The following is a 13,508-nucleotide window of genomic DNA, read 5'->3' on the forward strand; positions in this document are numbered from 1 at the left end:
ACAAAGCCAGTGAATGAGTCGGTACTTCTGCTTACAGTTGAGGAGGCAGATTTGAGTCCACACGGCTAAAACCATGTGGTCATATGTGGCTCAGATCATCTTATATGGTCCAAGCTTACATTATTTCAGGTGAAATTAACAATAAAGTGTTTAATTAATACTCACATTGTCCTTTTTTGTTTGAGGTTTGTCGGCCGTCGGAGGTGCTCTCAGTTGAGGAAGTAACATATGTACATACTTTTTGTGCAGGTACGTGGAAGATACCAACTTAAATCATGTTTCATCAACCCGCCTGCCGCCTAGTTATCTAGAATAAATGCTTAAATGTATTTGGAAATGTCAAATATAAAAAATTTCTTTGTTAATCCTCAAAATGAAAACATCCAGTTTTAAACTCACAGTCCTCCCCCTCTATTGAACAATGCTGTAGCCCTTTATTTCCCGCCCACAGGCCGAGAACAGAGCGAGTACTTTCAGTTTCATATTGTGTGAACAAATACAGTCATAAATATTGTTTGGTGCTGTCAGTGAGGTAAAGCAGCTTCCCTACACTGACACAGTCAGCTGTTCAGCCTCAGTCTGTGGTGGAAGAAGTATTCATAACTTTAGTAAAAATACTAAAACTAAAAGTCCATTCAAAATTTGACCTCAATTATAGTTTTAATAGCAAACTAAAGAATCAATCCTTAAAAAGTGTAACCTTTTTTATTATAGTATTTAATTATTATTACTGAGTCATTAACATCTAAGCAGCATATTGATGTTGCAGCTTGTAATGTGGAGCTATAACAAAACATTTTATAAACTGTAAACATTTTTATGTAAAGGAAGTGATGTCAGATGAACGGAGCCCTGGAGGGGACATTTGTATTTTTATACGCCGCAAGTGTTATTAAGCCGCGCACACCAAAGATGGGGACTCGAATTTGAGTCTCGGACTCAAGTTGCACCAACAGCAGACTTCAGACTAGACTCGGACTCAAGCTTTGAGACTCGTCAATAACCTGTTTTCATGCATTTCATTATTGATTTTTAAATCTAAATTCATTCATGTATTTCTATTTTCTTTTATTGCCGCATATCTGTTGGGGAAATGTATGACGAGCTGCATGTCCCCTACCCTTTGCCATAATGTGCAACGTAACGCATGCGCTATAACTATGTGCGCGCAATCACATAAATGCATTGACGATGGCGACACCGAGTCCTAAATGATGCCGGCTCAACAACGGCATCTCAAAATGCACCCAGATAGGTCAGTCACTCGCTAATGTGAAAGAGATGTTACATTTAGCATATATCGTCACAGATAACACGCTGGCCAAAGACTTGAGACTCGACTTGGACTTCCAAAAAATTACTTGTGAACATCTCTGGCACACATGCAAAAATAAAAACAACTTCATAACTCGCACGCACGCTTTACTAAAGCACATGCGTGCTTTAAATAAGTCACACGTGCGCTTTAGTAAATAGCGCGTGCAACTTACTAAAGCACTTGTGTGAGTAATAGTGTGCCTGCCTGCTTGGTTAGGGGTAGAAGCCTGTTTGTGTATTTATTATTTGTGTAATCATCTAGCTATTTTATCACATTTGTGAACTATTGTGGTCCTTGAAAGTACCAAACACACTCAGCTGTGGGCAGCTTCTTCTTTTTTTACAGATTGTGATGCCAACTGTTAAACTTTAAAGCTTTAAACGCTAAATTTGCCAATTTTCAACCCTTCTGAAGCATGCAATCCAACTGGAGTTTTACCGGCGGATAAACACAGACCTCCGGGTACAGGAGCCATTCATCTACATGTACGGCAGAACAGAACATCTGCAGACTTTCTCTTAAAGTTACCAGCTAACACTAGCCGGAGCTTGGTTACATCAACGAATCTAATTGTAGTCTTGTAATGTGTGACCTTCCAGTGTTTGGTAGGCATAAAGTGCGACGTGCCAACTTATTTAAAGCATGCATGCCCTTTAGTAAAACGCAACGTGTGCATGTTATAAATCGTTCCGACGCTTTTAAAATAATCGTCCCTGTCACCTCCAGGGCTCTGTACAGATGTTATTATTCGACACAATGAATACAATTCATTAAAACAGCTAAGCTGCATTGAGCGGTATTTGTTTCCCTTTTTATTATGTTAAAATCTGCTGAAACAAAGATCAACATGTTTTCTTCTCCCTCTGAATCACTTTCTGATCAAAGTTCACTTAATAAAACAGGCTTGCACAGATTCTAATCTAAAGATGACAATAGTTAATCAGTTATTTTAGAGATTCATCATCACACTCCGCAGTTTCTTGCTTTATCTTCAGATTCATTTCAGCTCTCTGGAAAGCAGTGGATCAACCTGGCTTTATTTCTGTTGGTAAAACTGGCTTGGACCCGAGTGCAGAAATGCGAGAGAGAGCAGCAGTTAGAAATAAAATAATTTAATAATAACACAAAGATAACTTACAAAACATGCAAGCTGGTAAAGTCTAAATACAAGAAAAAACCAAGGAACATGGAACAATCCAAGAACATGAAAATATAGCTTACAATGGAAGGAACTCACGACAGGTGACGATAAAGCAGCAACAGACACAGAAAGCACAGAGACTAAATACACAAGTAAACTAGGGATAACAAGGGTGACACAAGGGCTGGGAAACAGGTGAAAGACAGGAAGTAATCAAGACAACACATAAGAGAACAGAGATACTACAAAATAAAACAGGAAATGGAAAACCAACAGAAAACATGAAACCAACTAAACACACAAACTTGACACAGGGATGAGAAATGACAGTAAACAAGACATAGGCTGAATCCCATTTCTCTGTCTTTCCCCTTCCCCTACCCCTTTGTCTTACCCCTAGCCCTTATCCGTCGAAAGCGAGTGGTAAAGGCTAGGGGTGAAAACATACCCCTATGAAATGAGACACCGCTTTTGGGATCAAAACGAGAATTGGGATAGCCCTTACTCTCACGTGAACGTGCAAAACTAAGGGGAAGGGGTAAGACAGAGAATTGGGATTCAGCCATAACATGGGAGAAACAGGGAGCCTACAAAATAAAAGAAACAATGCATGAAAGAAAACACAGAAGACAGAGAACATGAGAAGTGAAACAAGAAACCAGAACAAATAAACACAAAAAAATAGGAAAAAAACTACAACAGAAAACCCATAATCATGACAATTTCCCTTTCTTTGCACCGTGTCTACTTCTCGGGCTTTGTTCTGACTGACTGCATTTCACCATCATTTATAACTCTACCATCAAGGAGTTTATCCAGAAGCTGATTGAGATTCAGCATCAGACACTCTTTTTACGAACTCTGGGCGGTGTCGTGATTTCAATATCATAATATTGTCTGTTGTAATTATGTTTTAATCAGTTTGGTCAGTTTTTTTGTGGTGTTGGAGGTGCAGGTTCGCAAAAAGGCAAGGCAAGGCAGCTTTATTTATATAGCACATTTCAGCAACAGGGCAATTCAGAAAACATGAAAGAGCACTTAGAAAACAATTTAAAACAATTTAAAAGACAAGAATACATTTTACAGTGCAGTATAAAAATTTAAAGAACTGAAAAAAAGAAGCATGTTTACATTACAATTGTTAAAAATGGTCAGGTCAACGATGAATTCAGCAAAGAAAGATAAATTAAAGAGAATCTCAAAGATCTGACGTCTTGAAATTAAGAGAAAGAAAATGTTTGTATTCAATGTGTTTATCACTTTAATGTTGCAACTTGAGAAGTTTATTTTTTACTATATATTCTGCTCAATCTGATCAATAAAGTTTTATCTTAATAATACATCTTGAGTAATTTTTTGATTATATTTTTCAAGTAGAAATATAAAGAACTTGGTTTGTTTACCATAATGGCTGAGAAATAGTGAGAAATAGGCCGTGCAGTTGCTGAATCAGTCTTCATTTCAGATCAACAAAGGTCAGTTTGAAAGATTTTCGTCAGATTTTGAGAGACTCTTGTCACGCTCATCCTGCTCGTCATTTCTGGGTTAGCACTCCACCAATCAGATCGGTCATTGAGTCTGACTGCCCTCCTCTGATTCAACAAGTCAGGTCGGCCCAAATGAAATCCGACGGCTCCTCGGACTGACGACATTGGCACAGAACACACCGAACAGACTCGAGTCACCGACCTTGCCAGACTGTCCGAAGGCTGATTATCAGCTTGGTGTGTCAGGGCCTTAAAATGTAAATGTACTGATCTACTTTCCTCCACTGATGAAGCTGACAGCTACAGCTGACTACTGACTCTTTAAAGAGATTATTTGGAGGACAGAAACAACTAAACATAAGATGAAAATCTTTATAAACTTAAAATTGAACACATTTCTTATAAAAGATGAACAAAGCTGCAGACAGCGATGGAATTTAGTTCACAGTAAACGTTACGGCTGATATTTCAAACGCTTTTTGTTCACTCCTACATTAACTCCTCAGTAATAATACTAATCCAATAATTAAATATATATTTAAAAAAAAATGTTGGCTCCTTTTGGAGTCTGCACAAGGGGCCGTTATGCATAGAAATAACTTGAAATACATTTTATTGCTACTACTTCTACTTAACAAACTAGTAATGTATAACTTATACTTGTAACTGAGTATGTTACAGTATCGGTGCATTAACTTAGGTCAAAGATCTGAATACTTGTGAGGATAAACTGTCGATGTTAGAAAGCTGCATCAGATCGCTCCCTGACAGAACAACAAACATAGTGTAGTTTTAACTTTGTCCACACAGCATGAAAGTGAAAGTATGGCTTTGTTTGTGGGCTGTACCATTGTCACTGGAGGGGAATGTGAGTGTATGAAACAGGATGTTATAAAGGATTAATAGTCAGAGTTGGAAGAAAATCGATGTGATGATGAAATATCCATATACATTTTAGCAGAGTGGAGAGCAGGCTTTAAAATGTGATTAAAGTTGGTTTCTGTCACAAACAAGTTCAAGCAGTGTATTTGCGCCTCTGAGAGCCCATTTCACTTCCTCTTTTTGAATTCACTGAAGAAAACGGTCGGTGGTTGAAGAAAAGGACAAAGTGAGTATTCATTCATTGACTTTGTTGCTAGTGTATTTGGAAAAATGAATAAACGTGTGATTCAAACAAGGAAAAAGGTGAAGAGTCTGAGAGGAGATTAGCAGCATGTTCTGTCTGTTTATGTTCTGATTTCAGTGGTGACTGATATGAATTACAAGCTGTTTATCTGTCCATGAGGAGGCTGATAATAATAATAATAAGGATCGTCACAGTCGCCACATGTTGCTAGAAGAGGGATAACTACCACTCCCCGCCTACAATAAAACCGGTGTTGTGCAAATAAAAGTGATTGCTGTCTGTGGCAGTGACCTGTGCCCTAGTTTATAATCAATCCAGTCCTCTTCCACTTGCCAAAAAGTGATCGCAGCTTTTACCTATGTGTAGGAGACACATATTGTATGTTGTTTATGGTCTCATTTATATTATCTATTGATGATTATATTGTGCACTTATATTGTAGGTGGTAGGCATGTTCATTCTGGTTTGAGCGAAGTGATAGCATATTTGTTTGCTTCACCTGTTCACCTGTTGGTTTTTGGGCTTTGACAGAGGGGGTGAATCTGGGAGTGAACACTTTCTGTTGACCGCCGCACTAATGCACTAATTTAATCGACTCACTAGTAACTTTACATTTGGTAACTGCAGTACTAGTTGTATTTTACATGTGGAGGAATAAATCATTGCAATACAATCTCGGCGTGTCACAGTGTGTTTATGCATCTCTTAAGGCTGTTTTATGCTTCTGCATCAACTCCACGTCGTAGCACAGCGTCCGCTCCTACGGCGTCGTGTAAAAGGTGTTCGATTTGATTATCATGTCTTCCATTCGATATCTCGATGCATCACGATGCGTCATACATTTTCTATTAAAGCCATATAGGATATTTGACCTGACAGAATGCATTAAGATACTGTATAGCTCAACATAATACAGTTTTCTATATTACTTAATATGGTTATGTTTTCATCCAAAAATACAAGTAGTAAGATATAAACAATCTTTTTATTTAATAAAGTCTGAACACACACACACACACACACACACACACCACACACACACACACACACACTTCACAGGTTCAAAAACAAAACATTCTACAGTGCTCGAATACTAAATAAATTGGATACATAAAACTACAGCACTGAGCACATGGCACTTCCTGAATGTGCAAAACACAACAAACATTAGTCACGTTTGGGGACCACTAGGTTTGTTTGGGGACCAAAAATGTTGTTAGGCCTACATTAAATTGTAAACAGAATTAAGTATACATTTCTAAATAAATAAACAGAAACTTTGGCTTCACATAATAAAATTGTGAACAGAAATAACCATTATAGGCCCAGCCTACATACTGTTTCAAATTGTAAACAAATACCACCATAGTAATAAATTGCAAAATGCAAACAAATATATTTTAGGGCTAGCCCATCTATGGTGTTTCATTGTATTATCAACATGGAAACAAAGACATTGACCATTATATTCACAATTGTACTACTTATAGTATGAACATCTTCACAGCTTTTCAATCTTCAAAAACAAAACATTCTGCAGTGCTCCAATACTAAATAAAAAGGATACATAAAACTATACAGCACTGGCCCACGCGCACTTCCTGAATGTGCAAAACATAACAAACAGTCACGTTTGGGGACCACTAGGTTTTGTGCAAGAAAACCAGTTGCTCTACATGCTCTGATTTGAGAGTGGATCTTTTTGCAGTGACCACATCTCCTGCAGTGGAGAAAACACGCTCTGCAGATACACTTGTGGCAGGGATACAAATGTACCGCTTTGCCAGTGGAGCGGAGGGGGGAAATATGACCTTTGTACTTGCCACCAGTTCAAGGGGTCCTCAGTCAGAGGCAGGGGTGAGGCTTTGTGGTATTTGTTCATTTCCTCCTCAGCCATGGCATAGGGGGTCTTTGGTGCTACTGCTGTACCCTCAGTATAACTGAAAGACTGTCCCAGCAAACTGACAAGCAGCGATCAGGCCTTTTTAAGGTGCTGGCGGTTGTCCTCGGCGTTTGACACGTCGATTTCATTTAAGGTGCCGGAGATCTGCCTCTACCTTGTGTACTTCTGGAGATACAGTAGCACGGTGGCACAAATCGGCAGTTGCTGTTTTAGGAATCTCTTGACCATATCGTACAAACGGTTCCATCCGCCAGATGCGCACCTGTTTGGGATTCGTTAGAGGGCTCTTGTCTGCAGTACATGGGACACTATCTGCCAGTACTCATTTATATAATGTGCTGTCAGCGGTAGCGAATGATTCGGTTGCCACCGAAGTCCAGGAATCACACGTTATGGCAATTCGTGTTGCCTTGCTCATGGAAGCAATCATCTGGGCTTTGGTGTCGTTGTAAAGACCAGGCACCACTTTTTCTGAAAAGTTGCTACGCGAAGGGATCTTGTACCACGGCTCAAGCATCCTCAACCATATGCTGAAATCCCTAATTTTCCACGATGGAATAAGGTTGTAAACCTTTTGCTATGAAGACTCCCATAGACTGGGTTATTTTCTTTCCTCGCTGGAGTTGGGTGGTATTGAAAACAGAGTCTCATCAATCCTCAGAGTCGCTGGCTCAGGGTTTGCATTTCCCGCGGCAGGTGTTGCTAGCAACGAGGATGAATACGGCTAGCGTGATTACTTAAGTTGGTATTGTTCCCAAGGTATTTAATTTTGGTGTGCCAGGCTTTGCATATCACATGCGACTTATCCAGTTTGTGCTTCCCAGCTTGTTGGTAAAATCCAAAGATTTCCATATGTCAGCTTTTAAAGGACAATCTCACAACAACCCTCAGCCATTTTGCTCTTGCGTATCACGGGCCGCTCCGCCTCTTGTTCTTCGCCTTGAAAATAAAAGCTACTGAGAATGTTATTTTAATTTGAATGTTTATGCTGCGGCCAGAAAATTAACAAAGCGACATCATGCGTTATAATCAATAATGGTCGGCCACTGCATTGATGCCGCATCGTCTATGTCCGCGATGCAATCCATCGATTATTTGATTAATTTCAACACCTCTAGCATCGTGATCCTTTCGGGAGTTCTGCGTCAGGGTTGCTTTGCATCGCGGTTGCATTTCACCGCCACAACACTAAAAGGCGATATAAGTCTGAGGTTATTTGGGAGGTGTCTACCAGCCAGTTTATGTTATGTTTGCAAACCAACTTTAGCACAACTGCCCACAAAGTAATGCTTGCTGGCTAAGTGCTAATTTCAAAACATTACTGACATATAGACACTTAACACACAAACGGATAACCCCGTCATTGGAACCAAAATAAGTCTTTAGGAGTTTTTTGCAGAGCTGATGTCAGTGAACTAGCATGTTGCTACTCCCCACAGTAGGCTGCTGGAAACACCCACTATCAACACACATAAATCAGCCTTTAGTGTTTATAGTCCCTCGCGGCAGCACTTTGTTGGACTGCTTACAACCACAACACTATGGTTTGAAAGGTTGTTTCTGTCTCAAAATGACTTATATATTGATGATTATAGCCACCCCACAACTTTTTCCTTGTTGAAATACATTTTAAAGGGCAATTAGGCTACATCCAGTAACACACAGCACCAGGGCCATATCGCTATCTGGGTGTGACACACCAAATTCCCTGAGCTGCAGCCGGCAGCGCCTGATTAAACAGCTAGTTAGATAAAGTTGTGAAAAAAACGAAGTGGGAACCAAACAATCGTCCCGTTCTGAACATGCACACGCTGCACAATGCACTAGTAAAAATAAATAAGCTACAGAAGTTCTCTTTTAAATTGGGAAAATAAGTAAATGTATATAGGCTATAATAAATAGATATTGTCTGGTAAAGCAGTCAGTGTGATGTTTGAGGGTTTCCTCTTTGCAGCCCGGTCTCATGGAAGTTCGTGTAAATGTGACGTTATTTGAATCTATTGATACGTGTTCCGCGAGAGGCGTTTTTGTTGTTTTTACGTGGTGGACAACACGAAAATGTGAACTAATGTATTTCAATGGGAAAGCATATTTCGTAGCCACAGCAGCAAAATGGTAGGGAGTAATATAAAAAGCCGAAAATCCCGCGTAGGGAGGTTGGTCGGGGTGGTGGAGCCGGGTCAAACAACACAGGACTTTCCGCCAGGCGAAAGGGATGGCGTCACGTTGCGGCGCTTTGTTTCCGGGGATGGCGTCCCTCGTGTGGCGTTTTGCCCCGCGTGTTACTGTGGCGGTATCCCGGCGTTTAAAGCCCTTTCCCGGCGTTTAAAGCCCCTTTCTCCGGCATTTAAGGCCCCTTTCCCGTAAGTTTTTTCCTAAACCCAACCTCCGCCATCCCGTTATTGTGGGCGTCCCCAGCGGCTGCCCCCGCGGGGCTTCGCCGACCGCTTTCGCGGAGCGCCTCCGGCTTGTGGAGCGTCGCCCCGGCCCTCCGGCGGGTCCCCGCGGGGTCCCCAGCAGGCCGCCTTTGCGACCGCCTCCGGCTTATGGAGCGACCTTTCCGGCCGCCTCCGGGTCCTTTCCCGAAAAATAATGTGACACATTTACCACGTAAAAAACGAGAAAAACGTCTCCGTGAACCGTATCAATAGATTAAGAATACGTGTACATTTACACGAACTGCCGTGAGACCGGGTTGCCTCTTTGCTGGGACTTCTGATTTTAATGTTCAAAATGTTTTGTTCATCCGTCTCTCTGTGTGTTGCAGATGTCATTTGAGACAAATTGGAAAACCGTCCTGAGCTCCATCCTGGAGGAGCTGACTGAGGAAGAATTCAGGAAGATGTTGTTCTATCTGGACAAAATCCCTCAAGGAGTGAAGGATGGCAAGGCCAGAGAAGAAATCCCTAATTTAATTGTCCAATACTACGGGACAGAAGGGTCCATCTCTGAAATAGATAAAATAATGAAGAAGATACCAAGGAATGATGCTAAAGTCCAGAAGCTGCTGCGCCCCTTTGTGGAGAAACTAAAGAAACGGCAGGAAGAAAAAGGTTTGAAGAGTTGATATTTTTTTATTTTTATTTTTTAAAAGATTATGTTTTTGGGGGCTTTGGGGCTTGACCTAAACATATTCTTAGTAAATCTTTACAATCAAACAGACATTTTCTTTAAAACTTAACATTTTCAGCGTAGCTTGCTAGCTTGGAAGTTAGTTGTTTCCCACAAGAACGGAAAGAGCGGAAGATGATCCCGGAAATGATCCCTCCTTCCTTTTCACAAGGACAGTTGGCACTGACCAAGGGCTGGAGCTTTCCTTTATGACATCACTGTCTAACAGGTTTTGTGGAAGTCCCCTCAATTCGGGAGTAGAGGCTTAGTGAAACTGGCCTGTAGCGCCCCTGCTGGGTTGTGCAGAGCCTGTGGGAATTTAATGGAGGACTGTACTGGTCTGCCCAAAGTCATCATCACCTACTGCAAAGACATCTCTCCATCGCTGGAACAGTGATTCCATCTTCTGTTGTTGGTCTGTTGTTAAACCATCACCTTTCAGCAGGTTGGTGGGAGGCTAGTCTTCTGTGCTGCCTAGCGAAGGGATTTTTATAACAGCGACACACAGAGAGCTGAAGTTGAGGTACAAAGTCTGACTGGCTGTGACAAAATAACCATCAGATATAAAATTTAAATGTCTCCCTTTTGGTTGCTGATGATAACACAAACTGAAAAAGATCTTTTCACTGGTTATCTTCCAGGATCAAGTGGGTCAATACCACAGAATGACCCCGCAGAGGAAAGCGACTCAGCAGAGATAAGGCTGGCGAAGGTAGCAATATTTTGTAGAAGGAGTGTCTGATGCTAATTTAAACCAAGCCGGGATAAACTCCTTGAGCGTGGTGTTATAAATGATGAGGAAATGCAGTCAGCCAAAACAAAAACCAGAGCAGACAAAGCACGGACCTGATCGACACGGTGCGGAGAAAGGGAATCAAGCCTGCTCACTTGTGATCAATACTCTCTGTATTAAACGGAAATGATGTATGCGTTTGTTTGCATATAGAGTGGGAAAGTGAGATCCGATCATAAGTGGTCACTCAGGACGCATTTGATGACCAACCCTACTGACAGGTGGAAACAATCCTACTTAGAGCTGTTCACTTGTTATCCAATCATTCAGATCAGGGGCCCTATTTTAACGATCTAAGCACATGGGGCGCGGCGCGCACAGGTGCGCTTAGGGCGGTAATGTGAATCCAATTTTAACAGCGGGAAAAAAAATGTCTTTGTGCCGGGCGCATGGTTCAAAAGGGTTGTACTTAGTGTCTTCATTAATCAGAGGTGTGTTTGGGGCGTAACATGCAACCAATCAGAGATCATCTCCCATTCCCTTTAAAAGCCAGGCGCGTTTGGACCTTGGAGCATTGCTATTATGATGGAGGATTTGTTGAGCAGGAAAGAGAAGAGGAGAAGAAACTGATCCGCCGTAAAGTGAAAGTGTGCAAGCAGATCATATCATAATACTATTTCACACCGTAATATTTAGATTTTTTAATCTTTTGCATGTTTGTGTTCTGCTGTGTGTGTAACAGCATAGTGTGCTAGCGCTGTGCACAAACCTAGGCACATTTTACTAATGCTCTGTTAAAATAACAATGAAATGCTGCGTTATTGACTTTAGACTTTTTGTTGGTCAATCACTTTCTGCTGCCCTAAAGATAGCAATACTCCCAGAATGCGCCTGAACACACCTCCCTGTAAGACCAGCACGCCCAGAATGCACCTGAACACACCTCCGTAAAACCAGCACGCCCAGAATGCACCTGAACACAACTCCCTGTAAGACCAGCATGCCCAGAATGCACCTGAACACACCTCCCTGTAAGACCAGCACGCCCAGAATGCACCTGAACACACCTCCCTGTCAGACCGCACGCACCAGAATGCACTTCAATACACCTCCCTGTAAGACCAGCATGCCCATGGGCGAAGATGGGCGCAGGTGCATTTGCTATTTACACAACGGAGGCACTGGTTGGTATTAAACTAGCAAAAACACTTGCGTCGGGCTTTGCTGGCGCTGGGGGCAAGATAGGGCCCCAGATCTTACTACCAGGTGAAAACGGGGGACGCTTTTTTTGTTGTTTGCATTGCATGCTATCCTTCACATATCCTCTCAAGTTACCCGGATTAGATGTGAGCAAAGAGAGCACAGAGCCGCAGACACCCAGATCATGAAGTGTCGAGATGAGGATCTGGTGGTTCACTGTGTCCAAGGCAGCAGAAAGGTCCACAAGGATGAAACACAGCAGAGAGAGAGCTGCTTTTAGGCGATATGTAGCTGCTCTTATTGACAGCAAGGAGAGAGCAGTTTCAGTTGACTGGCCAGCGTTGAAACCAGACTGGTGGGGCTCAAGAAGGTTGTTCTGGTGGAAGAAGAAGAGTTGATTGAAAATGAGTTTTTAAAGAAATGGAGGATGGGAGAAGAATATTTTTGTAGCTCTTCACCTTAGATGGGTTGAGGCTTGATGGTGTTTTAAGCCTCCAACGTTGCCTTTCCCAGGCAGCTAACCCTAACTTTAACCCAAACCTAAACATAACGCACGCTGCCTGCCGCGGAACCGAGGTGTTTGGGGGCTTAAAACACCAAGCACCTGGGTTTAGTGTGGGTTTTGTTGGAAAGGGGTCACGCTCTTTGCTTCTTTGAGGGCGCGGGGAAAACAGCCGTTTTCACAAGGAGATGTTTATTAGATGAGGTGAGGAAAGGAAGAAGGCCAGGAGCAATAGACTGGAGAAGGTGAGAAGGAACGAGTCAAAGGGGCAGGTGGTTGCGGGTGAGGAGGTAGTCAGGGTAACAACATGATTGGGAAATAGAGGGTTGAAAATGAAAAGAGTACGTGGATGTGTTGGTGCAAAGTTGATTTCAGAATGTGGGATGGAGAATGAATTCAGTATTTCATCTATCTAGACTACTCAAACTGATTGGCTGTAACAAAATAAGGTCTCCATCTACGCAAAGAGAGAACTAATATTATATTAACAGATTCATACAAAACTATGGGGCGCCATTAGATATCTAATATAAATGTGTCCCTTTTGCTTGCTGATAAAAAAAAATAAAAATAACTTTTTTAAATCTTTTCATTGATTATCTTTCAGGTCCATGTGGTGCCATTCAACAGAGGAATGTCCCAGCAGAGGACAGCTACCCATACAGCCTGTTGTTAGGTCGGAGAAAGTTTGTAGAAGGAGTGTCTGATGCTAATCTAAACAAGCTTCTAGGTAAACTCCTTGAGCATGGTGTTATAAATGATGAGGAAATGCAGTCAGCCAAAAACAAAACCAGAGCAGATAATGCCCGGATACCTGATCGACGCGTGCGAAGAAAGGGAAATAAACCCTGCTTACTTCTGATCAATACTCCGGTCAGTTGGATCTATTCCTTTTCAGCGAAGCGCGCTTTGTGGATGAACTGAAGAAACCATGCCAGGAAAAAAACGTAGTTAATACGATTTAACAGTGTGAATTATTTCCCCATG

General features: G+C 41.7%; 2 protein-coding genes across 3 annotated transcripts in view; both read left to right on the plus strand.

The window, feature by feature from the left end:
- The window catches only part of LOC120543671, a 620,163-nt gene that overhangs the window by 527,562 nt on the left and 79,093 nt on the right, over nucleotides 1-13,508 (plus strand). The window lies entirely within an intron of this gene.
- LOC120543684 lies at nucleotides 4,993-13,461 on the plus strand. Its single transcript, XM_039776842.1, has 3 exons — nucleotides 4,993-5,054; nucleotides 9,743-10,028; nucleotides 13,129-13,461. Exons 2-3 carry the CDS (start codon nucleotides 9,743-9,745, stop codon nucleotides 13,443-13,445), a joined length of 603 nt encoding a protein of 200 aa, XP_039632776.1. The 5' UTR covers nucleotides 4,993-5,054; the 3' UTR covers nucleotides 13,446-13,461.

This window comes from Perca fluviatilis, chromosome 16 (genome assembly GCF_010015445.1).
Source record: "Perca fluviatilis chromosome 16, GENO_Pfluv_1.0, whole genome shotgun sequence".
Taxonomy (NCBI): domain Eukaryota; kingdom Metazoa; phylum Chordata; class Actinopteri; order Perciformes; family Percidae; genus Perca; species Perca fluviatilis.

Excerpts from the sequence above, each read along its gene's own strand:
- LOC120543684 (XM_039776842.1), top strand. The coding sequence starts at position 9,743 with ATGTCATTTGAGACAAATTGGAAAACCGTCCTGAGCTCCATCCTGGAG. Across the intron at positions 10,029-13,128 it reads GAAACGGCAGGAAGAAAAAG|GTCCATGTGGTGCCATTCAA; the intron begins GTTTGAAGAGTT and ends ATTATCTTTCAG.